Below are 24,870 nucleotides of genomic sequence, written 5' to 3'. Positions count from 1 at the left end.
TCACCCGTCATTTTCTCTCACACTGTATTCCCCCTCTCACTCAGTCATATCTGACCACAGACAGCCTTGAAAGTGGCAGAAGACAACACTATTTCACCCTCACCTTTTCCATGACGACAACTTCATACCCAAAACACACAGTTAAAATAACCCTCTAATGTGGCTGACTATAGATAATTCAAACATCAACCAGATTAATTTTGCCATCTCTGAAGTAGCTTTCTGTCTAGCCATACAAAACGTATTTACAAGGCATGATTATATTCCCAATGATAAAATATACTCCTAATGCTAAAATATGCCATACAAAATATAATCCCGAGGCTATAATATCCCATACATTAAATACATAAAATATTTCCAATTCAAAATGATGCCAAGCTAAATATATTGGAGGCAGTAACAGCAAGAACCATCCAGCTGCAGATTAGTTGACGAAGCCCTGGTCTGCAAATTGCAAAGCACATGTGATTTTTGCATCTCAGTTGGAATGTGCACAAGCAACCTGTCAATGAGTTACAGAGCGTCAGTGTGCTACGCACATACCAGTCAACGCATTGGCTCTGGTCCAGGGCATTATGTTAGTGTGTTCGTATCATAGTGTGTTGAAGTTGGAAAAGTAGGGCCTTCCAAGTGGCGCAGTGGTCTAAGGCACTGCATCGCAGTTCTAGCTGTGCCACTAGAGGTCCTGGTTTGAGTCCAGGCTCTGTCTCAGCCGGCCGTGACCGTGAGACCCATGGGGGGCGCGCAATTGACCCAGCGTTGTCTGGGTTAGGGGAGGGTTTGGCCGGCAAGGATGTTCTTGTCCCGTCGCGCACTAGCGACTTCTGTGGCAGGCCGGGCACAATGCACGCTAACACGTTCGCCAGGTGTATGATGTTTCCTCCGACACATTGGTGTGACTGGCTTCCGGGTTAAGAGGGCATTGTGTCAAAAAGCAGTGCGGCTTGGCTGGGTTGCTTTTCGGAGGATGCACGGCTCTCAACCTTTGCCTCTCACGAGTCCATACAGGAGTTGCAGTGATGGGACATGACTAACTACTAATTGGATACTATGAAATTGGGAAGGAAAAGGGGTAACAAAATGTAATTTAAAAAAATACATTGACAAAATAAGCTAATTTAGTTTTGATAATTTTTTGATATAATGTTAATAACAAAAATCCCTACAACCAAACAACCACTGTTGCTTGTGCTTTAGCACCTGCTAGCAGAGCCAGTAGTAGCCTAGTGGCTAGCTGGTAGTGCTGGCTAGTACCGCTAGCTAGCAATGCTAGCAAGCAAGCTAGTAATGCTAGCAAGCAAGCTAGTAACGCTTGCAAGCTAGCTAGTAACGCTAGCTAGTAACGTTAGCACTATTAGCTAGCTGCTAGCTTGCTAACTAGGGACTTCAAAGTATTGCTATCCCTGAACTTTTTCCACATTTTGTTGTGTTACAAAGTCAGATTTAAATAGATTTGTCATGTTTGTCATACACAAAAAACTTTAATGTCAAAGTGGAAGAATAATTCTAAAATGTATTTTAAATGTATAGAAAATAAAATGTATCTTAATTAGATAAATATTCAATATTCAATACATGTTATGAATCAACTTTGGCAGTGATTACAGCTGTGAGCCTTTCTGGGTAAGTCTCTAAGAGCTTTGTATACCTGGATTGTACAATATTGGTTGTTGATCATTGCTAGACAGCCATTTTCAAGTCTTGACATCTATTTTCAAGACAGTAACTAGGCCACTTGGGAAACATTCAAAGTAGTCTTGGTAAGCAACTCCATCACATATTTGGCATTGTGGTTTCTGTCCTGCTGAAAGGTGAATTTGTCTCCCAGACTCTGTTGGAAAGCAGACTGAACAAAGTTTTCCTCTGGGATTTTGCCTGTGCTTAGCTTTATCCGGTTTCATTTATAATACAACACTGCCTGCTTCTTGCTGATGACAAGCATACCCATAACATGATGCAGCCACCATAATGCTTGAAAACACGAAGAGTGGTACTCAGTGATGTGTTGTGTTTGCCCCAAATATAATGCTTTGTATTGAGGACAAAAAGTTCATTTATTTGCCAATGTTTTGCAGTATTACTTTAGTGCCTTATTGCAAACAGGATGCATGCTTTGGAATATTTGTATTACGTACAGACTTACTTCTTTTCACTCGGTCATTTATGTTAGTATTGTGGAGTACAATGTTGTTGATCCATCCTCAGTTACCGTCGATCACATAAATTAAACTGTTTTAAAGTCACCATTGGCCTCATGGTGAAATCCCTGAGCGGTTAGGAAGGGTTCCTGTATCTTTGTAGTAACTGGGCATATTTGTACACCATCCAAAGTGTATTTAATAACAGCAAAATTCTCAAAAGGGATATTCAACGTCAGCTTTTTTTTTACCCATCTACCAATAGGTGCCCTTCATTGCAAGGCATTGGATAACCTGTCTTTGTGGTTGAGTCTGTGCTTGAAAGCTAGACATTACAAATAATTGTATGTGTGGGGTACATCGACGATGAAGTCATCTAAAAATTATGTTAAATGCTATTAATTGCACACAGAGTGAGTACATGCAACTTATGTGACTTGTTAAGCACATTTTCAATGATTTAGGCTTGCCAATACAAAATAGTTGTTGACTCAAGACATTTCAGCTTTTCAGTTTTTGATTTCTAAACATTCCTAAAAACCTAATTCCACGTTGACATTATGGGGTAGTGTGTGTAGATCAGTGACACAAAATCTCGATTGAATCCATTTAAAATTCTGTAAGTAACACAACAAAATGTGGAAAAAGTCAAGGGGTGTGAATACTTTCTGAAGGTACTGTAGGTAGCAGCTAGTGGCTTGTACTACTAGCAAAGACACTGATAACTAACCCTCTTTGTCTGTGCTACTAACTCGTCGCTAGCTAATAACTTCTAATTCTAAATACAATTTCACCACCCATGCGGTTGGTGGTGGTAACCATTTGACAGCCTGGCTCATCTTGTATGTCTCACAGCTTCTGTGGCGTGAGAAAGCATCTGCTGGAACCAGACCCTATTGGTGGCAGCTGGGGCTATGTAGCGCAATGAGAATCAAAATAAACTAGGGCTGGGTCAATGGCACCATATTCCTTATGTAGTGCACTACTTTTGATAAGGGCCCATAGGGACACAACCTAAGGGTAAGCTAACCTTGACCCACTGACAAAATAGGCCAGAGTTCATGAGAGGCTCAGCTCTCCAGAGATAGCCTAAACTACATACAAGCATTGTTCTAGAGCCACTCCTTACCAGGACAGAGCTGGAACCTGTAGGCACACAACAGTTAGAGATTACAGACCAATGTTATTTTCCTGTCCAATACTATACCCTCACAGTATACACAGTGTGTGGATGTTTCAGGGCGCACTAATCCTCATATGTACACCAAGACACGGCATGCACATTCATTGACACATCAGAGATGGGGTAAATTCCAATTCCAACCATTTCAAACGCATTGAAATTCAATTCAGATAACTGTAAAAATCACCCTCGCTTTGGATTTTAGTTGATGAACTGACCCGAGCCGATGTGAAACACATGCTCTTCATCTGAGCCTAGCACAGTATTATTCTCTGCTATAAGCCTGACAGACTGTGTGCACTGTGGAAAATAGGCTAACTGTTGCATAATGGTGCCTTTCCTGGCTGAAAACATTTTAATATCAAAATGACTGTCACTGCACTAGCTTAGGATTCAAAAACAGTCAAGTAAGGAAAACTGTTGTGTTTGAATTCGATGACCAGAAAAACACACAAGAACAAAGACCTGCACGTGTTCATACATGTGTTTATCGCAATTCAACGGCTCAGACACAAGACGCATGTGGCAGGGTCTACAGGAAATCACGGAGTACAAAAAGAAAATCAGCCACGTCACGGACACTGATGTCACGCTTCCAGACAAACTAAAACACCTTCTTTGCCCGCTTTGAGGACAATACAGTGCCACCGTCGCGGCCTGCTAACAAGGACTGCACCACTCCCCTTCTCTGTGGCCAAAGTGAGTAAAAATGTTAAACGTGTTAACCCTCGCAAGGCTGCTGGCCTAGACAGCATCCCAAGCTCCATCCGCAGACCAGCTGACTGGTGTGCTTACGGACATATTCAATCCCTCCCTATCCCAGTCTGCTGTCCCGACATGCTTCAAGATGGCCACCATTGTTCCTGTACCCAAGAAGGCAAAGATAACTGAACTAAATCACTACCGCCCCGTAGCACTCACTTCTGTCATCAACAAGTGCTTTGAAAGACTATTCAAGGATCATATCACCTCCACCTCACCGGCCACCCTAGACCCACTTCAGTTTGCATACCGCCCCAACAGGTCGACAGACAATGCGGGCCGCCCCCAGGTGGTGAAGGCCATCAGGCTGTTAAACAGCAATCACTAACTCAGAGAGGCTGCTGCCTACATTAAGACCCAATCACTGACCACTTTAATGGGGGCGGCAGGTAGCCTAGTGGTTAGAACGTTGGACTAGTAACCGAAAGGTTGCAAGATCGAATCCGCTAGCTGACAAGGTAAAAATGTGTCGTTCTGCCCCTGAACAAGGCAAATTTGTTCTTAACTGACTTGCCAAGATAAATAAAGGTAAAATTGAATAATAAATGGATCACTAGCCACTTTATATAATGTTTACATATCTTACATTACTCATAAGTATATACTGTATTGCATACCATCTATTGAACCTTGCCTATGCCGCTCGGCCATCGCTCATCCATATATTTATATGTACATATTCTCATTCACCCCTTTACATTTGTTGTTGGGGAATTGTCAGATTACTGCACTGTCGGAACTAGAAGAACAAGCATTTCAAGCATTGCGAAAATGGAGGCCTTTTTTTCACTACACTCGCATTAACATCTGCTAACCATGTGTACGTGACCAATACAATTTGATTTGACATGCTGAGTGAAGAATAAGGTCTCCTTTGAGTCTGAAAATAACTCTGTAATTGAAACAATCTGACAATTGTAATTTGGTTAGCATCCTGAAATTTTGCTGACTGGAGAGAGGGAAAAGACTACTAGCAGTACACACTGAACCACTGAAATACACTGAGTATACCAAACACTAGGAACACCTAAAATTGAGTTGCACCCCCCTTTGCCCTCAGAACAGTCTCAATTCGTCAAGCATGAAGGTTCCACTGGGATGCTGGCCCATGTTGACACCAATGTTTCCAGCAGTTGTGGGAAGTTGGCTGGATGTCCTTTCGGTGGTGTACCATTCTTTATACACACGGAATACTGTTGAGCGTGAAAACCCCAGCTGCGCCTGGCACCAAGTACCATAACCCATCCAAAGGCACTTAAATATTTTGTCTTGCCAATTCACTCTCTGAATGGCACACACACAATCCATGTCTCATTTGTCTCAAGGCTTAGCAATCTTTTTTTAACCTGTCAATAAGGGATCATAGATTTCACCAGGATTCACCTGGTCAGTCTATGTCATGGAAAGAGTAGGTGTTCTTAATGTTTTGTATACTCAGTGTATATCTACAATTACAATCCAAATTCAAACTGCATTTCAGTGCATCAACTCATACCAGGGTTTCCGTTAGCTGGTAATTTCTGGCTTTTGGCCGATAAAATAAATTAAGAGCCGATAAATAAAATTGTAGCTGGCCAAATTGTCCAAGGCTACCTATCATACACCCAGATTTTGCGCTTCAGTACCATTCTCTCACTCCTTGTGCGCTGTTGTACGTGCATGCGCCGGCATCTAAGGCAAGAGAGAGAGAGAGAGAGAGAGAGAGTGGAGCCTTGGCTACTGTTGATTGCGAAAATGGAGGCCTTTTTAATTGAAGTAAAACAAAAGTTAGAAAGTATGTCTATAGTGAAAAGCCTAAAAAGGGATTTGTCCTTTGTATGGACAATTCTTACTATTGTAATGGATTAAGATGAGAAGAACATTGGCGCGGCCAAATGCAGGCTACTGTTAAACTCGCTATTCCAGTTACAATTTTTTTCACATTTGTTTTATCATTATTCTTATTATTGTAGATCATTGTTAGCCTATTTATTAATCTAAACCAGTTCTTTAAATATGCAAAACCTGGTGCGATTAATTCTGTTGAGTCATTTTCATTGGCTAAATTAAGTTTGATCTTTGTGTTATACGTATTTAGTTTAAGTTAAATAAATGTTCTCATCTTATCGCTGTCATGTGTTAGATACGGTAGAAACTAGCCTTGATTGGTAATTGCTGTAATATAACTTAATCAACATTTTTGGGAATATTTAAGCCAGTTCACAAGTGTTTTGTTTCATTCTGTTGAGCCATTTTCTTTGGCCAAATTAAGTTCCAACTGTAATGTTGTGTCTGCCGCAATATATAATATCATGTTTGCATTTCCCCAATGGCTTGACTTACTTTTGCTATTACCCAAAAGTTCAGAAATGTTTGTGAAGGTTTGGTGTGGTGTGGCTAGAAGCCTATTACTCTGCAGGCCTATGACATAAAGGCTGTGCACACTGGCGCTCCAACTGACTCCGACATTTGAACGCGAGGTGAGGAAGAACGTTTTAGGCCAACCAGAGCTCCTCCTATAATCTACAAAAAAACAATGCTTAGCTTTACAAAAAATATTAGCATCGAAAATTAACTATTTAGCCTCCTGTTCTGTCCTGTATCTCTCTATAGCAGACACGGTAGCCTATCATACAAAGAAATGTATGTTGGTGTCGTAGCATGCCACAGGCATATTTCTATTACGCTCTCCCTGGGGCTAGCCCTAAGCTTCTCTTACTTTATATACACTTGTTAAAATATTAATATCATACAGTGGGCTCCTAAGCCTATAGGCCTATACTGTATGCATGCAATGCCCTGATGCATTTAGTGCTCAAATCCCTGACAGCTGAACCATGCGGTGCACAATTTATGTTTTAGGAAATTAAAAACCAACAAAACATTAGGCTCCAAAGTTTTTCATACGCTACACATCGATACACAAGGTGTTTTTGTCATTTGTTACAGGCTGTTTCTAAGGACACGTAAATGTGTCTCATTTGGACATAGTCCCTTGTTTATTGATTGCGATGGCGGACGCCCTAATGGATTACGCACCCAATGCATATGGATGACCGGGAAATATCTCAAATGTCCGATAAAATAAAATCTTCCAGGTCACTTGTCCGGCACCAGATTTTGACTGACTGACACACACTACAATCTACACTGTATCCTACAAGCCAGCTGAAAAATGATACAAAGTGTTCTTGCTGTTGCACAAACAAGCAGTGTTTCCTTCAGCGGTACTTAGGCAGTCAAAGTGCAGTCAGAAGTGAAGACGGTTGAGGCTGGCAGAAGTAGCCAGGACTGAGGAGTGACTGAGGAGTGACTCAGACTTAACCTAGACTTACACCTACCACAGGTTTGCGAGGCTTGGAGTGGGCCACCAGGCTAACCAGGATATCCTCCTCATAGATCTGGTTGATGACATGGGCATCATACGCCACTGTGATCGAGATCTCTTCCATCATCTTGACACAGGATAGTAGTCAGCTCCACAGGTGGGGGAAAGAAGGCGAGGAGTGGAGGGGTGGAGGAGAGCAGTAGAGGCAACAGGTCAGTCAAAGAGCTTGAGGAGTGACTGGCCTCTTTCACTGTCCCTCAGGGTACAAGCCACACCCCTAAAGGAGGGCAGCATGGAGTGAGGTAGGAGAGAGTAAGGGAGGATCCCTGCATAACAACACACACGTCAGTCTCGCGGTTTCTCTCGCTTGGTGTTCTCAAGCGTGTTAAGAGGATGCTAGTGTGTCTTTCGTTCACCCCCCCTCTTCCTCAGAACCGCAAGGCTGCTATTTATCTTCCTTCTTTCTTCCTTTCCTCCATTTGTTTGTCCTGCAATCCGCTCCTCTCAGGTTTCGCTCAGGGTATTATTTTCACCTCCCTTTGGTCTTGGTAAGATAGTCTGGTTTAGTCGCACTCCTACTCAACTACACACACACACACTTCAACTGTATGTTTTAGCGAATGTGTCTGAGAAAGTGTTGGAACTGTCCCGACCGACCACAATGACTCAAAGTGTTAAGTGCCACTGCAGTCTGCACACATCACACAGAGTTTGTGTCCTCCAAAAAAACCTGAATAAAAATAAAACGAAATTATGAAGAAAAGAATAGCTCATTTGGTGGCTATAATTTAAAAAAATACTTCCAAAGTTGAGGCTACATTTGCCTGCAGCCTGGCTCCTCAGGACCCAACTGTTCACTTCAGATCCTCCTGGGGCTTTGCCTAGCTACCTTTCAGGAGATCTCCCTGGTGTGGAAAGGCACTGTCCACGTTCTCCTCCTTCCTTCTCTCAAGGGAGTAGCATTCTGAGTAACCGCTCCTTCTCTTCCCCTCTCTCTTGTCACTTCTTCCACTGGTGAAACAGCTGAACCTGAAACTTTCTCCCAGAGGAATTTTGAAAGCAGGCAGAAGAAATGTAATAACCGCAACTAGATTAAACAATCAAATCAAGCGCCTTCAGTGGGTATCCCGAGTTGGTTTTGAATGGACTTCTAATGCTAGGCCTTACAAGACCTTTTTATGTCTTCTTTTTTGTCCTGGAACTGTCTTGAAGTTTCCTCAACGTTGTCCTTGGGAGTGTTTAGGGCTGTGAAATTCAAATTCCACCCCATAATCCTGTGGGGTTGGTACTTGTAGAATGCTTCACTCCCCAACTAGCAGGTGATCAACTTGACTCCTAAGCTGCTTAGCAGTCAAGTTGATCCGCTTTAGACATCAACAAAAAAATGAAAGGACAAAGTAAAGTGAACAGGCAAGCTAGCTTTCCTTTTTTTGGACATATTAATGAGGTGTGTCAGCTGATTCAACGCAGAGCTTGATGAAGTGCAGTTCCGTTGACAGGGTATGACGGTTGTGGTCGCCGGGAGACACTGTGCTTCTAATGACACCAAATTCTGTAATGAAATTATCTCTCTCTCACTCTCTCTCGCACTCACTCCATGAGCTTGTCTCCTGAGAGCGGTGAACGCACACGCGGGCACAGGACAGACACACACACCTTCCCCAGAATCTTTTTTCGTTCCACAAAAATATGAAATAGGTTTGGAAAAAAACATGTTCAAGAAGGACAAATGCAAAAATAGAGTGGATAATTCTGGAGCCTCTTCTCTGTCAAAACACCTCAGGCACAATGTCACTTCAGAGGAAAATGAAGGGTCTCTCTCTCTCTAAGTTAATTAACTCTTGCTGGATGCGTTTTGATCAGGCAATTCATTCATGCCCCAGAGTCTTGGAAAGTCCCCTGTATTCCGAAGCAGATTCCAGATCAGTCCTAACAGCCAGTCAATCAGAGGGTCCTATTACATGTTTTAGTTCCCAAGAGACTTGACGGCCCACCGCAATCACAGTCGAGAATGTCTTTGAGCAGCTAGTCGATTTGATATCTTCCTCTTTGGTTCAAATGGCCGAAGCTAAACCAAAACAAACAGCCTTGCGCGCTCAGAGTGTAGGCTGGCTTCACGTTGTGTCTTCAGTCTTGCAGTGTGTGTGTGTGTGAGGAAGACAGTCACAGAACACAGGAGTCGGCCGAGCCAGGTAAAGTCTCTCGTTGCACAGTTCATCCAGAATCAAACACTGATGCTGGTCGAAAAAGAGCAGAGACAGACTGTCTGGCCCGAATCAAAACTAAAGAGATTAAGGAGTTGTCCTCCATTTCTTTCTCCTACTCCTGCTGACTCACCTGTCCAGCTCACCTTGTGCATGTCTGTCATTTTAAGGCCCGCCTTCTTGCTCTAGCTCTCTCCCAGACTCTCTCTCATGGTCCTAGAGCCTGCCTGTCTCAAACCATCCTCTGGACTCGCATGTCGGTGTCGGAGAACGGGCTCAAAGTAATGGCTGGAACGGAAATAAATGGAATGGTAATTGAACTCATCAAAATACGTGGTTTCCATGCGTTTGATACCATTCACTCCATTCCAGCCACCGTTTTGAGTCGTCCTCCTCTCAGCAGCCTCCTGCGGTACGTGTGTTTTACATGATGTCTAGTATGTGAGAAGGTGACGTAATATGACTCAAACATTTTCATTGAAAGCAGAACATTTGGCAGATCACTTTCTTCCTGGATCTATCAGAGATAAGCTTGTGCAACAAAATAATTGCATGATAGCGCATGCAGAGTGTCTACACTGAGGATATCCTGTGGTTAGAAATACACAGGAGAGAGGGGGGTGGGAGAGAGGATATATATACAGGATGGGTGGAGATGGAGAGAATTGGCTCTTCCAATTCGCTCTTCTTCCTTCCTGTGAGAGTATAAATGCCTTTGCCTTCTAGGTTCGCCTATACCTATACACAGTTGCGAAGCGAGCACACACACTAACGGGAGCTGCTGCGTAAATCAAAATCACATTTTACTTGTCACATGCGCCGAATACAACGGGTGTAGACCTTACCGTGAAATGCTTACATACGAGCCCTTAGGCAACAATGTAGAGCTTGAAAAAGTAAGAAACATTTGCCAAATAAACTAAAGGAAAAATAGTAACACAAAATAACAATAACGAGGCTATATACAGGTGGTACACCGGTACTGGTAGGGATAGAGTGACTATGCATAGATAATAAACAGAGTAGCAGCAGTGTATGTGAAGAGTGTGAAGGAATGTGAATGTATGTATGCGTGTTTTGTGTGTGTGGTTGTCTTGAGCCTGTCATCTCTGTGTGCAGGCAGGTAGCCTTGGGCCACTGGGGCCTCCTCCTGACCTCAGCACATTCCCCAAATACCACAGACCTCATTATATTCTCCGTGTGGGAGGATGTAGGTACAGTTTACATTTAAAACCACACACAGACAGACAGACAGACAGATGTGAAGTGCCCCGTGATATAGAGAGACCAATAAAGGAAAAAAAGTTCACAAGGAATCGTCATCTGTTCGGCTCTGATAGCAAACCTGGCTGAGGAGTCAGACTGGCCTAGTCAACTAGGCTGAACAATTCCACATCTATGGAAATAAAAACCGGATTTCGCCCAGTCGGACACATAAGCTTCTGAGCAGAGCTCAATTTCGGACCAGTGGTCGGTGCAGTGTGTGCATTGCAGGGGAACGGAAAACCGAATAAATTGTTCCTACCTTGATGCTACAGGCCTGTTCCATGAGCCTGCGAGCGTTCTCCGCAGCCCGGTAGCGCTTCGGCAGCTGGACCCTGAAGAACTTCAGTGCTCCCTCGAAATCAGCCTGGAGCAAGTCTTCCTTAGACGTCTGTGGGGAAAAGACAAGAGAAGCTCAGCCAATAGAACAGAGTATATATAGTATAAATTACTTTAAATCTGCTTGGTGTTTGGCCCAAACTTTGCACCAGTCTATTATAGAGGGTATTGAAAAGGTAAAGCAAAGGCTTTTATTTTTTAGTTAACTCGGCAAGCCAGTCAAGAACAATTTTTTTTATTTACAATGACGGCCTACCCCGGCCAAACCCTAACCCGGTCGACACTGGGCCAATTGTGCGCCGCCCTATGGGACTCCCAATCACGGCCGCTTGTGATACAACATGGAATCGAAATCGAACCAGGGTCTGTAGTGACGCCTCTAGCACTGAAATGCAGTGCCTTAGACCGCTGCACCACTCGGGAGCCTTGAAGAAGGAATAAGACATTACGGTATAGTTTGATTTTGCAGCATTTTTTTGTTTTGCACCCAGAACAAGTGCTTAGTAAATCTCAACCAGAGCGCTCATATTAGCAAGACTGTTACAGAAAGCGTGGAAGTCGCATTTTTAGCTCCCTTGACACCAGAAGGTCTGAAAGCATGACACTGTAATGTCAAACTCTGTCTGTAATAGTAGTATTTTGCAATAATACTACTTCGATACAACATATCTGTTAGTGTGACATGCCAACTGAGAGTTAGAACAGGTCGACTACGATGGCAATAACTGTAATAGCGCCACCCGTTGGCATTCCGATGCATTGTCATAATGATCATCCAAAATTAGACTCACACAGCCCAAGCTATTCAACCTTATACGCAATTCAACAATATAAATACATTACGAAAGCATTTTGAAACATAACTGCACTGAGAAGAAGGTTTACGCCTGCAGTAGCCCTCGGCAGGGTAAGATTGTCCACCCACCCACCACCCACCTATCCTGTCTCACTCCCTGTCCCAGTCTCACCGCCAGTAGTCGGGGAACAAAGAGGCGGTGGCCCATCCCCAGGAGCCCCATCACCTTACAGACAGAGTCCGTCTCCCCAGCCTTCTCCTCTGCTGAACCCCCTTCCTCTGCCCCCCAGCTGCCCTTCCGCACCGCTGGCGTCATCACCGAGGGTGAGGGTGGAGTGGTGGGGGAAATGGAGGGAGAGGAGGGCGGAGAGCGAGAGGGGGAGGGAGGATCCCGCTCTGGGGCCAGGGTGGCCAGGGTGAAGGGCGACTCCAGCGTGCAGTCCGAAAGCGTAGACGTAGCCGGGGACAGGTTCGTATCAGGGTCAGTCACCCCGGGCAAAAACTTGAGGTCAGAGTCCAGCAAATATGTTTTTCTTTGGCTGTTTAGCAATGCAAACTTTGCAAATGACAGCGGTGATCTTTAGGGGAAAATAACAGGTTGATCGTTCCAGGCAGTGAGAGACAGCGAAGTGTTGGATGGGAGCTTCTCTCGATAGACTGTCATGCCCAATAATAATAACACAAAACTTGGCAAAAATAGACCATAAACATAATTATTTTCAAAAGGTAGAGAGAATCCAGCAGGTTTGAGCAGCATAGAGAATCAGTAAGTTTGTTGGGTTCATCGTGTCCATTCAGTAAGCACCACTGTCAGAGAGCAGACACAGCCACTAGGCCTGATAACACTATAGTCCCTGCCTCACAACTGACCAGAGCATCCAGCATAACGTAGATATGGGGTGCTATCACTGTGATATAGCCAAAGAAATATTACACAGGCACAGTTCTGAATAGATACCGATCCTGTATCACACTGCTTTTTCCCCCAGAAATTCTAAAAATGGGCATGCCGTTGCCTAGCAGCAAAACAGACGGCACGCGGTTAGTCGGTTTAAACTGACGACAGGGGATGAGTCTTCCACTTATTATCCTCCACTCTCCTTCTTCAAAGAGAAGAGAATCCCTCTCTCACAACCAAGCCCCTATGCCCAGGACTTCGCATAAACGAGAAAAGACATCAAAGAAAGCGGGGTACTTTTATATCGCCAGTCCTGGGGTGACGATGAATACATACAGGCCACAGCGGGCAAAGTAGATGGATTGAGTTTGCTTCACAAAAAAAAAAAATCCATCTTTAAAAATCCCTTCCAAATGATGTTGTCCCTTTACACCCGAGCAGTCCTGATGTAAAACACTTCGGAAGCAGAGGAATCTTGTTATGTTTAAATGTGTTTCTATCAGTCACACAGCCTTAGGCAGAAGCTGCTTCCGTCCCGAATGTGACGTCTTGGGAGCCGCGTTTGTGCACAGCTGAATGGTCCTCATAGTGACTCAAGAGTCAGAGAGGAAACAGACATGGTGCTGGAGATCACATTAGATCAGGGAGAGGCAGAGGAGAGAGGATGGCTCTGGCAGTGAGCTTAAGCAGGACACTGGGCACACAAGCCTGTGTGTGTCTCTCTTCTTCAGGAAATCCTTCACTTCCACAGAGGAGCACTGAAACAGTCCTTGCCCTCTGTTCGCAGAAACAGCAAGGCTTCAAAAAAAAGGGACTCCTTCACCTAAGAACTCCAGCAGAGTAGACTTTCCTAACAAAACACAGCCAGAGTAGAATACCTTCCGGTCAAAGTAAAGGTTTCCTTCCAGGTCCTTTGCAGAACAGGAGGGTCTATTTGCTGTGTCCAAAGCCTAACAGGAGCGCAGGGGACCCCTGGAGCCACAGGTCGGGTCACGGATAGGCGAGGCAGGTGGAGAAGCAAACCACGCTAGTGCTCCCTCCTCCCTCTTCTCTCCTATAGCACTCACCACCTAAAAGGCCTGCAATGCTAACAGCTAATGGCTAACACTGCTGCTCGTGCTGCTCCAATGCAGAAGTCTGGTCTGGGGCTGGGCGGGCGGACGGTTAAGCATGCGCGCAAAACACGGAGGGAGAGAGACAGGGAGCATGTGACCGAAACACTGAGGCGGAGAGGTGCTAGAAGAAGAGGGGGAGTAGAGAGGGAAGGAGGACAGGGGGGGAAGGGGAGTGAGAGAGGGTGTCCGTGGGTTGATGCGTTCGTGGTAGACATCCCTGAAAACAAATGTAACGGGGCCTCCCCCTTTTCAGCACTGCTGTTAATGGCTAACCGCTAACAGATGCTACTGCCGCTGCTGTGCGCTCCAAATGGACTACAGCAGACAGGCAGGGGAGGGCAAGTGCACAGAGGGAGGGGGGGAGAGAGAGAGAGCGAGAGAGCGAGAGAGAGAGAGCGAGAGAGAGAGAGAGGGGGGAAGGGAGGGGGGGAGTGGGGGGCCCATTGGGGAGAATGCTGTCATACCTGACCAATAGAAAAGAGGCAGTGGAACCCCTTTACTCTACCGACGCCCTCAAATATACACTTTTATCGCTATCCTCATGGTATCTCCCTTTTTCATATACAATCTCTCACACACACACACGTTATTGGCATAAAAGCATTACTCTGTTGTTGCCGGAGGCTTTGTAAAAATCAAATAGACTGTAATAGGGGTATCATCCCAGAGGAGAGACTGTGTAGAGACAGTGTATCAGCTCAAACAGAAGGAGCTATGACCATAGCCCTCCCAGTAGCTGCTAGTTCATGTCAGACATGGTTTCTTCCCACAAAGCACTTTCTCTTTCATCTCCCTCTCTCTCTTCTGATGTCTTCTCCTCTATCACTCTCTCCCTCGCTCTCTTTTATTGCCATCATTAATAGCAAAGACATCCACCTCTCCATCACTCCCTCTCTTAATTTCCCTTTCCACCCGGGGTTGTGATGTAGTGTGAAGAGAAGGATACAGTAGGTTTCTGTGGACCTGACTGTTATCCTCACTGAAACCCATTTCCCCTCTGAGTGATTCACATGGGAAAGTCACATTTGCAGTGCAATCATGACAAGTTAAAAAAAAATAGAATTCAAACAAGCCACTCTAGCTTTTATTTGCAGGTTTAATTGCAAGGTTTTCATATTGAGACCATTGTACATAACAAAATCATTTACATAGTTCATCTTAAAAAAACGGAACAATGTCCAACCAATTGAGTGTCGTTTTTTTGTTGTCAAAATAAAGGCAACCTGCATTCGGCAGAAATAGCACAGCATTTGCAGTACTCTGATACACAGGGGAGATCATTCTTTGCGATGCCCTTGCACTACGGTGTTGAAACAGAGGAGAAACGCAGCACCATGCATCCCGACATGCTCCTTGTTTCTAGAACAACATTATGCAGCATCAACTTGGCCTAAGTCTCAGTGAAATATTGGAAATTGAAATCAATGTGACCTCCTTAAGATGCCGGCATGATACGGATAGCTCGGCATTCCTATCCCAACACTCGTGGGGGCATCAAAACAAGTAGAGTGATACCATCATAAACGGATCTGCTAACAATATAGTATTTAGCCGATTTAGCGCATCATTCAATATCCTGATTTGTTGTTTCATGGGGGGGGCAATATAAATAGTCTGGGGGATTAATTGTGTTGTCGTGCCCACTGTCTTGGTGTGCTTGGACCATAACAGTTTGTTGGTGATGTGGACATCAAGGATATTGAAATTCTCTGCTCCCTTTCCCGGTGGTTCACAATCAGCTCCTTCGTTTTGATCACGTTGAGGGAGAGATTGTTGTCCTGGCACCACACTGCCAGGTCTCTGACCTCCTCACTATAGGCTGTCTCATCTCACTGTTGTGTCATCAGGAAACGTAATGGTGTTGGAGTCGTGCTTGGCCACGCAGTCGTGGGTGAACAGGGAGTACAGGAGGGGACTAAGCACGCAACCCTAAGGGCCCTCGTGTTGAGGATCTGCGTGGCAGATGTGTTGTTGCCTACCTTTACCACCTGGGGGCGGCCCATCAGGAAGTCCAGGATCCAGGGGGGGGGTGATGAGTGATGAGCTTTGTGGGTGCTATGGAGTTGAACGCTGAGCTGTAGTCAATGAACAGCATTCTCACATAGGTGTTCCTTTTGTCCAAGTGGGAAAGGGCAGTGGGGAGAGCGATTGAGATAGCGTCATCAGTGGATCTGTTGGAGCGGTATGCGAATTGGAGTGGGTTTAGGGTTTCTGGGCTGATGGTGTTGACATAAGCCATGCCGAGCCTTTCAAAGCACTTCATGGCTACAAACGTGAGTGCTACGAGTCGGTAGTCATTTAGGCAGGTTAACTTCACTTTCTTGGGCATAGGGACTATGGTGGTCTGCTTGAAACATGTAGGTATTACAGACTTGGTCAGGGAGAGGTTGAAAATGTCAGTGAAGACACTTGCCAGTTGGCCCACGCATGCTCTGAGTACCCGTCCTGGTAATCTGTCTGGCCCTGCAGCTTTGTGAATGTCGACGACCTGTTTAAAGGTCTTGCTCACATCGGCCTCAGAGGGTAATCACATAGTCATCCGGAACAGCTGGTGCTCTCATGCATGCTTCAGTGATGCTTGCCTCGAAGCGAGCATAAAAAAAGGGATTTTGGGCTCATCAAGTAGGCTCGCGTCACTGGGCAGACTAGTGGCTGGGTTTCCCTTTGCAGACCGTAGTTTGCAAGCCTAGCCACATCCAACGAGCATCAGAGCCGGAGTAGAAGGATTCAATCTTAGTATTGACGCTTTGCCTGTTTGAAGGTTTGTCTGAGGCATAGCGGGATTTCTTATAAGCGTCCGGATTGGTGTCCCGCTCCTTGAAAGCGGCAGCTCTAGCCTTTAGCTCAGTGTGGATATTGCCTGTGGGGAAGATGTCGTCAATGCACTTATTGATGAAGCCGGTGACAGAGGTGGTATACTCCTCAACGCCATTGGATGAATCCCAGAACGTATTCCAGTCTGTGCTTGAAAAACAGTCCTGTAGTGTAGCATCAATGTCATCAGACCACTTCCATAATGAGCGAGTCACTGGTACTTCCTGATTTAGTTTTTGCTTGTAAGCAGGAATCAGGAGGATTGAATTATGGTCAAATTTGTCAAATGTAGGGAGAGGGAGATCTTTGTACGTGTCTCTGTGTGTGGAGTAAAGGTGGTGTGGTTGCACATGTGTTATGCTTGTAGAAATGCGGTAAATTGGTTAAAAGTTCCCGGCCACTAGGAGTGTCACTTCTGGATGAGCATTTATTTGTTTGCTTATGGCCTTATACAGCTTGTTGAGTGCGATCTTAGTACCAGCATCAGTTTTGGTGGTAAATATACGGTTACTAAAAATATAGATGAAAACTCTCTTGGTAGATAGAGTACCTCATAATAAGCTGTAGACCACACTACCTCAGACGAGCAATACCATGAGACTTCCTTAATATTAGACATTGTGCAACAGCTGTTATTGACAAATAGACACACTTCTCGTCTTCCCAGACATAGATGTTCTGTCCTGCCGATGCATGGAAAACCCAGCCAACTGTATGTTATCTGTGTCATCATTCAGCCACGACTTGGTGAAACATAAGATATTACAGTTTTTAATGTCCTGTTGGTAGGATAGTCTTGAACGGAGATCATCCAGTTTATTTTCCAGTGATTGCAAGTTGGCCAATAGAACGGATGGTAGAGGCAGGTTATACACTCGCCGACAAATTCTCACAAGGCACCCCGATCTCCGCCTGCTGTATTTCTGTCGGGGATTTGGGCCTGGTCTTGGAGGTGCAGGAGATCATTTGCGTCGGACTTATTAAAGAAAAAGTATCCGTCCAGTTCGAGGTGAGTAATCGTTGTTCTGATATCCAGAAGCTCTTTTCGGTCAAAAAAGATGGTAGCAGCAACATTATGTACAAAATAAGTTAAACAATGAAAAAAAATACAAAAAATAGCACAGTTGGTTAGAAGCCAATACAACGGCAGCCATCCCCTCCGGCGCCATTGTACTATTTAATAGGTGGAGATATGTGGGATGGGCTGTGAGTAGCTGGGATTAAAAGCTAGACAGGACCCAAAACATCATGTACAGTTGAAGTTGGAAGTTTACATAAACTTAGGTTGGAGTCATTAAAACTCATTTTTCAACCACTCCACAAATTTCTTGTTAACAAACTATAGTTTTGGCAAGTCGGTTAGGACATCTACATTATGCATGACAACTACTTTTTCCAACAATTTACAGACAGATTATTTCACTTATAATTCACTGTATCACAATTCCAGCGGGTCAGAAGTTTATATAGACTAAGTTGGGTGTGCCTTTAAATAGCTTGGAAAATTCCAGAAAATTATGTCATGGCTTTAGAAGCTTCCGATAATTTACATAATTTGAGTCAATTGGAGGTGTACCTGTGGATGTATTTCAAGGCCTACCTTCAAACTCAGTGCCTCTTGGCTTGACATCATGGGACAATCAAAAGACCTCCACAAGTCTGGTTCATCCTTGGGAGCAATTTCCAAATGTTTAAAGGTACCACGTTCATCTGAACAAACAATAGTGCGCAAGTATAAACACCATGGGACCACGCGGCTGTCATACCGCTCAGGAAGGAGATGCGTTCTGTCTCCTAGAGATGAACGTTCTTTTTGCTGTGAAAAGTGCAATCAGAGAACAGCAAAATACCCTGTGAAGATGCTGGAGGAAACAGGTACAAAAGTATCGATATCCACAGTAAAACTAATCCTATATCGACATAACCTGAAAGGCTGCTCAGCAAGGAAGAAGCCACTGCTCCAAAACCGCCACAAAAAAGCAAGAATACAGTGTGCAACTGCACATGGGGACAAAGATCGTATTTTTGGAGAAATGTCCACTGGTCTGATGAAACAAAAATAGAACTGTTTGGCCATAATGACCACCGTTATGTTTTGAGGAAAAGGGGAGGCTTGCAAACCGAAGAACACCATCCCAACCATGAAGCATGGGGGTGGAAGCATCATGTTGTGGGGGTGCTTTGCTGCAGGAGGGACTGGTGCACTTCACAAAATAGATGACATCATGAGGCAGGAAAATTGTGGATTTATTGAAGCAACATCTCAAGACATCAGTCAGGAAGTTAAAGCTTGGTCACAAAAGGGTCTTCCAAATGGACAATGACCCCAAGCATACTTCCAAAGTTGTGGCAAAATGGCTTAAGGACAACAAAGTCAAGGTATTGGAGTGGCCATCACAAAGCCCTGACCTCAATCCTATAGACATTTTGGGGCAGAACTGAAAAAGCGTGTATGAGCAAGGAGGCCTACAAATCTGACTCAGTTACACCAGCTCTGTCAGGAGGAATGGGCCAAAATTCACCCAAATTACTGTGGGAAGCTTGTGGAAGGCTACCAGAAATGTTTGACCCAAGTTAAACAATTTAAAGGCAATGCTACCAAATACTAATGGAGTGTATGTAAACATCTGACCCACTGGGAATGTGATGAAAGAAATAAAAGCTGGAATAAATCACTCCACTGTTTATTCTGACATTTCACATTCTTAAAATAAAGTAGTGATCCTAACTGACCTAAGACAGGGAATTTTTACTAGGATTAAATGTCAGGAATTGTGAAATGTATTTGGCTAAGGTGAATGTAAACTTCAGACTTCAACTGTATATCGTATATGTCTGAGTACCTTTTAATGTGCAATGTGTATATCAAACAACATTTCTGTCACGTAATACTGTGTATAAAAAGTGTATAAAAGTACCATGTTTGTGAAATATATGAATAATGTACAGTGCATTCAAGAAATATTCAGACCGCTTGACTTTTTTTCTCAATCTACACACAATACCCCATAAATATAAAGCAAAAACCGTTTTTTTGTGTTTTTTTTTTTTACAATTTAAAAATAAAACTGAAATATCACATTTACATAAGTATTGAGAAACTTGGTTTTTGCTCTGACATGCACTGTCAAATGTGGGACCTTATGTAGACAGGTGTGTGCATTTTCCAATCATGTCCAATCAATTGAATTTACCACAGGTGGCCTCAAATCAAGTTGTGGAAACATCAAGGATAATCAAGGGATTTCTAAAAACCTGTTTTTGCTTTGTCATTATGGAGTATTGTGTGTAGATTGATGAGGAAAATATTTTATTCTGTCAATTTTAGAATAAGGCAAAAAATAGTGGAAAAAGTCCAGGGGTCTGAATCTTTTCTCGAATGCATTGTCTACGTTGTTATCTCCCCCCTGCAGTACAGTCTATGGACTGCAGAGGGAGACATATGCAAACTATTCCACTTTCTCACACCACATTCCTCCATATTCTAGCCAATTACATCATATACTGACATAGCATTTACTCTGTACTCAACATTGCAGATAAGTGTGTCAGTGAAAAGGCATAGCAGTCACTCCTTCCATGCAATAAGAGAGTGGTTGTGGATCCGTATCTGGAGTGTAACATTTACAATGACGGCCCAGGAACAGTGGGTTAACTGCCTTGTTCTGGGGCAGAACGACAGATTTTTACCTTGTCAGCTCAGGGATTCGATCTAGAAACCTTGCTGGCCCAACGCTCTAACCACTAGGCTACCTGCTGCCCCATGTGATCCTTAGCACCATGTCAATCTTGGAGGTCAAAAATCTTCTCCGAGTGCTGAGGTAGGATCAGGTCTTTTTTCGACACTGTGTTAACTAACCTCCAAACGAGCTTCAATGCCATACAACTGTCCTTCCGTGGCCTCCAACTGCTCCAAGCGTTCGCTGCCTGCACCCACCCGCCCGGCTAGCATCACTACTCTGGACTGTTCTGACCTAGAATACGTGGACATCTACAAATTCCTAGGTGTCTGGCTAGACTGTAAACTCTCCTTCCAGACTCATATCAAACATCTCCAGTCCAAAATCTAATCTAGAATCGGCTTTCTATTTCGAAACATAACCTCGTAAAACTGACTATCCTACCGAACCTCGACGACGTCATTTACAAAATAGCTTCCAATACTCTACTCAACAAATTGGATGTAGTCTATCACTGTGCCATCCGTTTTGTTACCAAAGCCCCTTACACCACCCACCACTGCGACCTGTATGCTTTAGTCGGCTGGCCCTCGCTACATATTCGTCGCCAGACCCACTGGCTCCAGGTCAACTATAAGTCTATGCTAGGTAAAGCTCCACCTTATCTCAGGTCACTGGTCACCATAACAACACACTCCCGTAGCACGCGCTCCAGCAGGTATAGCTCACTGGTTATTGTTATTGACTGTACGCTTGTTTATTCCATGTGTAACTCTGTGTTGTTGTTTCTGTCGCACTGCTTTGCTTTATCTTGGCCAGGTCGCAGTTGTAAATGAGAACTTGTTCTCAACTGGCCTACCTGGTTAAATAAAGGTGGGAAAAAAATAAAATAAACAATGGTGGAACAAACTCCCTCACGACGCCAGGACAGCAGAGTCAATCACCACCTTCCGGAGACACCTGAAACCCCACCTCTTCAAGGAATTCCTAGGATAGGATAAGTAATCCTTCTCCCCCCCCCCCCCCCCCCTTAAATGATTTAGATGCACTATTGTAAGTGGCTGTTCCACTGGATGTCAGAAGGTGAATTCACCAATTTGTAAGTCGCTCTGGATAAGAGCGTCTGCTAAATGACTTAAATGTAATGTTAAATGTAAAAAGGTCCCCCCTGTCCATATAATCTTATTCATTGAGATCTAAAAGGCAAAACTGATCTTACATCCAATAAAATTGTATTTGTCACATGCTTGGTAAACAGGTGTAGATTCAGTTTTGAAATGCTTACGTACAGGCTCTTCCCAACAACGCAGAGAGAAAAATAGAAGAATACTAACAAGGAATAAATACACAATGAGTAACGATAACGTGGCTATATATACAGGGGGTACCAGTATCGTGTAAAAGTGCAGGGGTACAAGTTAATTGAGGTAGACATGTACATATAGGTAGGGATAGAGTGACTAGGCAACAGGATAGATAATAAAACAGTAGCAGCAGTGTATTACATCATTTGACCGCATCGATTATGACCTGACCTGTGTCCCATAACGTACCTACATTCCATACAGAACAAGGCTAATAATGACTAAGCATCTTACACACACACACACACACACACACACACACACACACACACACACACACACACACACACACACACACACACACACACACACACACACACACACACAGGTCCAGTGCCAATTGAAAGCTACTTGCCCGAAAGAAAATAATAATGGCCTTTGAAAGCGGATGATGCATGCATCATTTAAATGTTATCTTTAATTTGCGGGCTGCGCAAGTAGCCTATAATGACCTTCCCTCCATATACAAATAATTACATTTTAATTTGCCAATATCATTATTGATTGTTTGGAGGGGAGAAGAACCTTTGCACAATCTCAAAAAGGGTATTTTTGTTAGCGATTTTGAACAGCCAGTTGTAGGGCCATATCAAATGCTTAAGGCCACAGCAATGCTTAAACCAAATCAAGGAGTCCACTTTTGAGGTCTGGGAACAATAAACATAACATTAAAAAAAATGGAGGGTGTTGTTGACCTTTAATTTAATTGTGCACCTAGCAAGAGACCAGTTGTTTGGCTAGCAGTGTTTTTGTACTGTACAATGTAGGCTACATGTGATGACAAAACTAATGCCCCACAATTGATAGAAATCATCTTGATTTCATTCTGCCAGGTATGCCTACTTTGCAGTCAACATTTAATTGTGAAGTTTTTTTGGGAAAGTCTTGAGGACTGTTCATTCACATAGCACATGATGACTAAAGATTCAACGAAGACTTCGGACTAAACATGTTGAATACCTGGTCTGCATACCCAATGCTGTTTGAATACATCTTGATTATTAAAAAATAATAATTGTCAAACAATTGTGAAACAAAACCAATGTGACCAGCTACATTCTTTTCACTGGGAACCTCGCAACCAATAAAAAAATTGCTGTCCCGCTGCCAAGTCAAAGGGTCGCAAACAATGATCCTTCTAAGCTGCTCACGGTCGCGCACTTCCTACAGGACTGCCGCGCAGAAGTAATGCTATGCTGCACATAGACGCCAGAGATTGAACTTCAGAGTTCGCCCCATTAGTTTGCACCATATAGATCAACGTTTTTTTCTGTGACCGAATCAAGAATATATCAACCCCTTTTCAATGCAACACAACACATGTACCTTTGCAAGATTGAGTCTGTAATTTTGTTGTAGACAGAGCCAGACCGCAATGGAGTAGAATTCTATTGGCGGTGGTAGTCTTTCAATCAGATCAGAGCGCAGAGCAACGCGTGTGCACATTTGTTGATATTCTTTGCTCGTTAGCGAGTTATTAGCCCAGTTCTAGATAAGTACAGGTCAGACATGGAGAGTAACTGCTTCATACAAGAACACAAAACGTGTAGGCTACATTTCAAGCTTTCTTTTAAAATCCAGTCAGATAAAACGCTTATGTCTTAATTAAAGGGGCAGTGTTGAATGTTGAAACAGGCTTGAATATGCACATAAGCCAATTGGCAGAGGTAACATTGTCTACTTCTCTGTATGCAATGTAGGCCTGCATGGAACACCACATATAGGCTACTATAGGCTATTTCATAGAAATCAAAAGCTATTTTTCCATGTGAAAATGTTATTGGATTTGCTCCATTGGTTTTGTTGGCAGGCCTACTTTATGCTCAAATAGCCTATTGGCTACTGTTTAAAACTGTAAGGGTACAGCCACGCTATTCAACGTAAACACGTGCTGGAAGTTGCACAAAATTCTCACAACCTTCAAGTTTCCGCTCACAAGGCGTAAACTTTGCTCAGTGCAAATTACTGGGAACATTGGTCGCAAATGCCAGTGTTTTGGTCGCAGTTTTGAGCCCCAACTCAAAACATTGACTCCGGAGACCTTGTGAATACAAGCCCAGGTCTAGGTCTCGGAGTTGTGTGTGCTTCGTACAATACCATTACAGGATTTGTCTGTCATTTAAAAAAAAAAGTTTGAAAATCAAAGGAATTGACTGGAACCCCAGTAAATGAACCAAAGTAAAAGAAGTCAATCACACCTTGAGAAGAGCCAGCGCCACGTTGAAGATGATGTTCAGGCCCTGGGGAAGGGAAGAAGATGATTATATTGTTGATTGTCACAGAACATATTCTCTACACACACAGAGAGAGAGAGAGAAAGAGCTCGGGCCGTCACCCAAACACATCTGTCACACACCGGTGTAAGCAAAGGCATGGATCAAGGGTCATCTCATCAACTGTCTTCATATCAACGGCTTTACCCTTTAAAACGTCATGCCAATAAACCAGCAAATGTTAAGGTTTTCTCGTCATAGACTTAATAAAGGTTCAAATGATCGTCAACATCAAAGACTCCTTCTAATAAAGACTTATGAAACTGCCGCGCAGCTTTCGTGGTAAGAGCTACGGCGGGGGGAAAAACACACTGGAAGACAATGACGTAATGATACTTGTGACAGTGGAATGCATGTGCGTTGCTATCAACCCATCTCTCTGACGTTGTACATTAAATCCGTGACATTATATAGTCTGTATGTCTACACGCTAGACTGCCCTCTGGCGATAAAGAGGAAACGTTATGGTAACATTACACTTATGTTCATGGAAACTCTTGAAGTGAAACAAGACAGTCCCTCTCACAGACAGGTGGGGCTGCATCATGGCCACAGAGTGACAAGCAGATGGACGAATTAATGAATGACACACACAGAGACAGAGAGACAGAGGGAGAGGGGGAGAGAGAGAAATTGTAAGAAGGAGTAAGGGACAAGAGTCACAGACTAACAGATCGAGAAAGACAGAAGGAGAAAGCAAGAGTGTGACAGAGTGAGAAAGAGGGAGAGAG

At 43.8% G+C, this 24,870-nt stretch overlaps 1 protein-coding gene across 8 annotated transcripts in view; it reads right to left on the bottom strand.

The window, feature by feature from the left end:
- rabgap1l (RAB GTPase activating protein 1-like) overlaps positions 1-24,870 on the bottom strand; it is a 173,854-nt gene that overhangs the window by 11,047 nt on the left and 137,937 nt on the right. For 7 of the 8 annotated variants that reach the window (XM_064934787.1, XM_064934793.1, XM_064934791.1 and 4 more), the window contains 2 exons: positions 24,065-24,106; positions 11,123-11,251 (listed from right to left, as the gene is read on the bottom strand). In XM_064934787.1, coding sequence (XP_064790859.1) covers positions 11,123-11,251; positions 24,065-24,106 — 171 coding nt within the window. Of the gene's footprint in view, positions 1-9,743; positions 9,863-11,122; positions 11,252-24,064; positions 24,107-24,870 lie in introns of those variants that run through there. The other variant, XM_064934795.1, reaches the window with a different exon arrangement.

Source organism: Oncorhynchus masou, chromosome 24 (genome assembly GCF_036934945.1).
Source record: "Oncorhynchus masou masou isolate Uvic2021 chromosome 24, UVic_Omas_1.1, whole genome shotgun sequence".
In the NCBI taxonomy this organism is placed as follows: Eukaryota; Metazoa; Chordata; class Actinopteri; order Salmoniformes; family Salmonidae; genus Oncorhynchus; species Oncorhynchus masou.
Note: the sequence above shows the minus strand (reverse complement) of the source record. Positions and strands in the feature narration are given on the sequence as shown.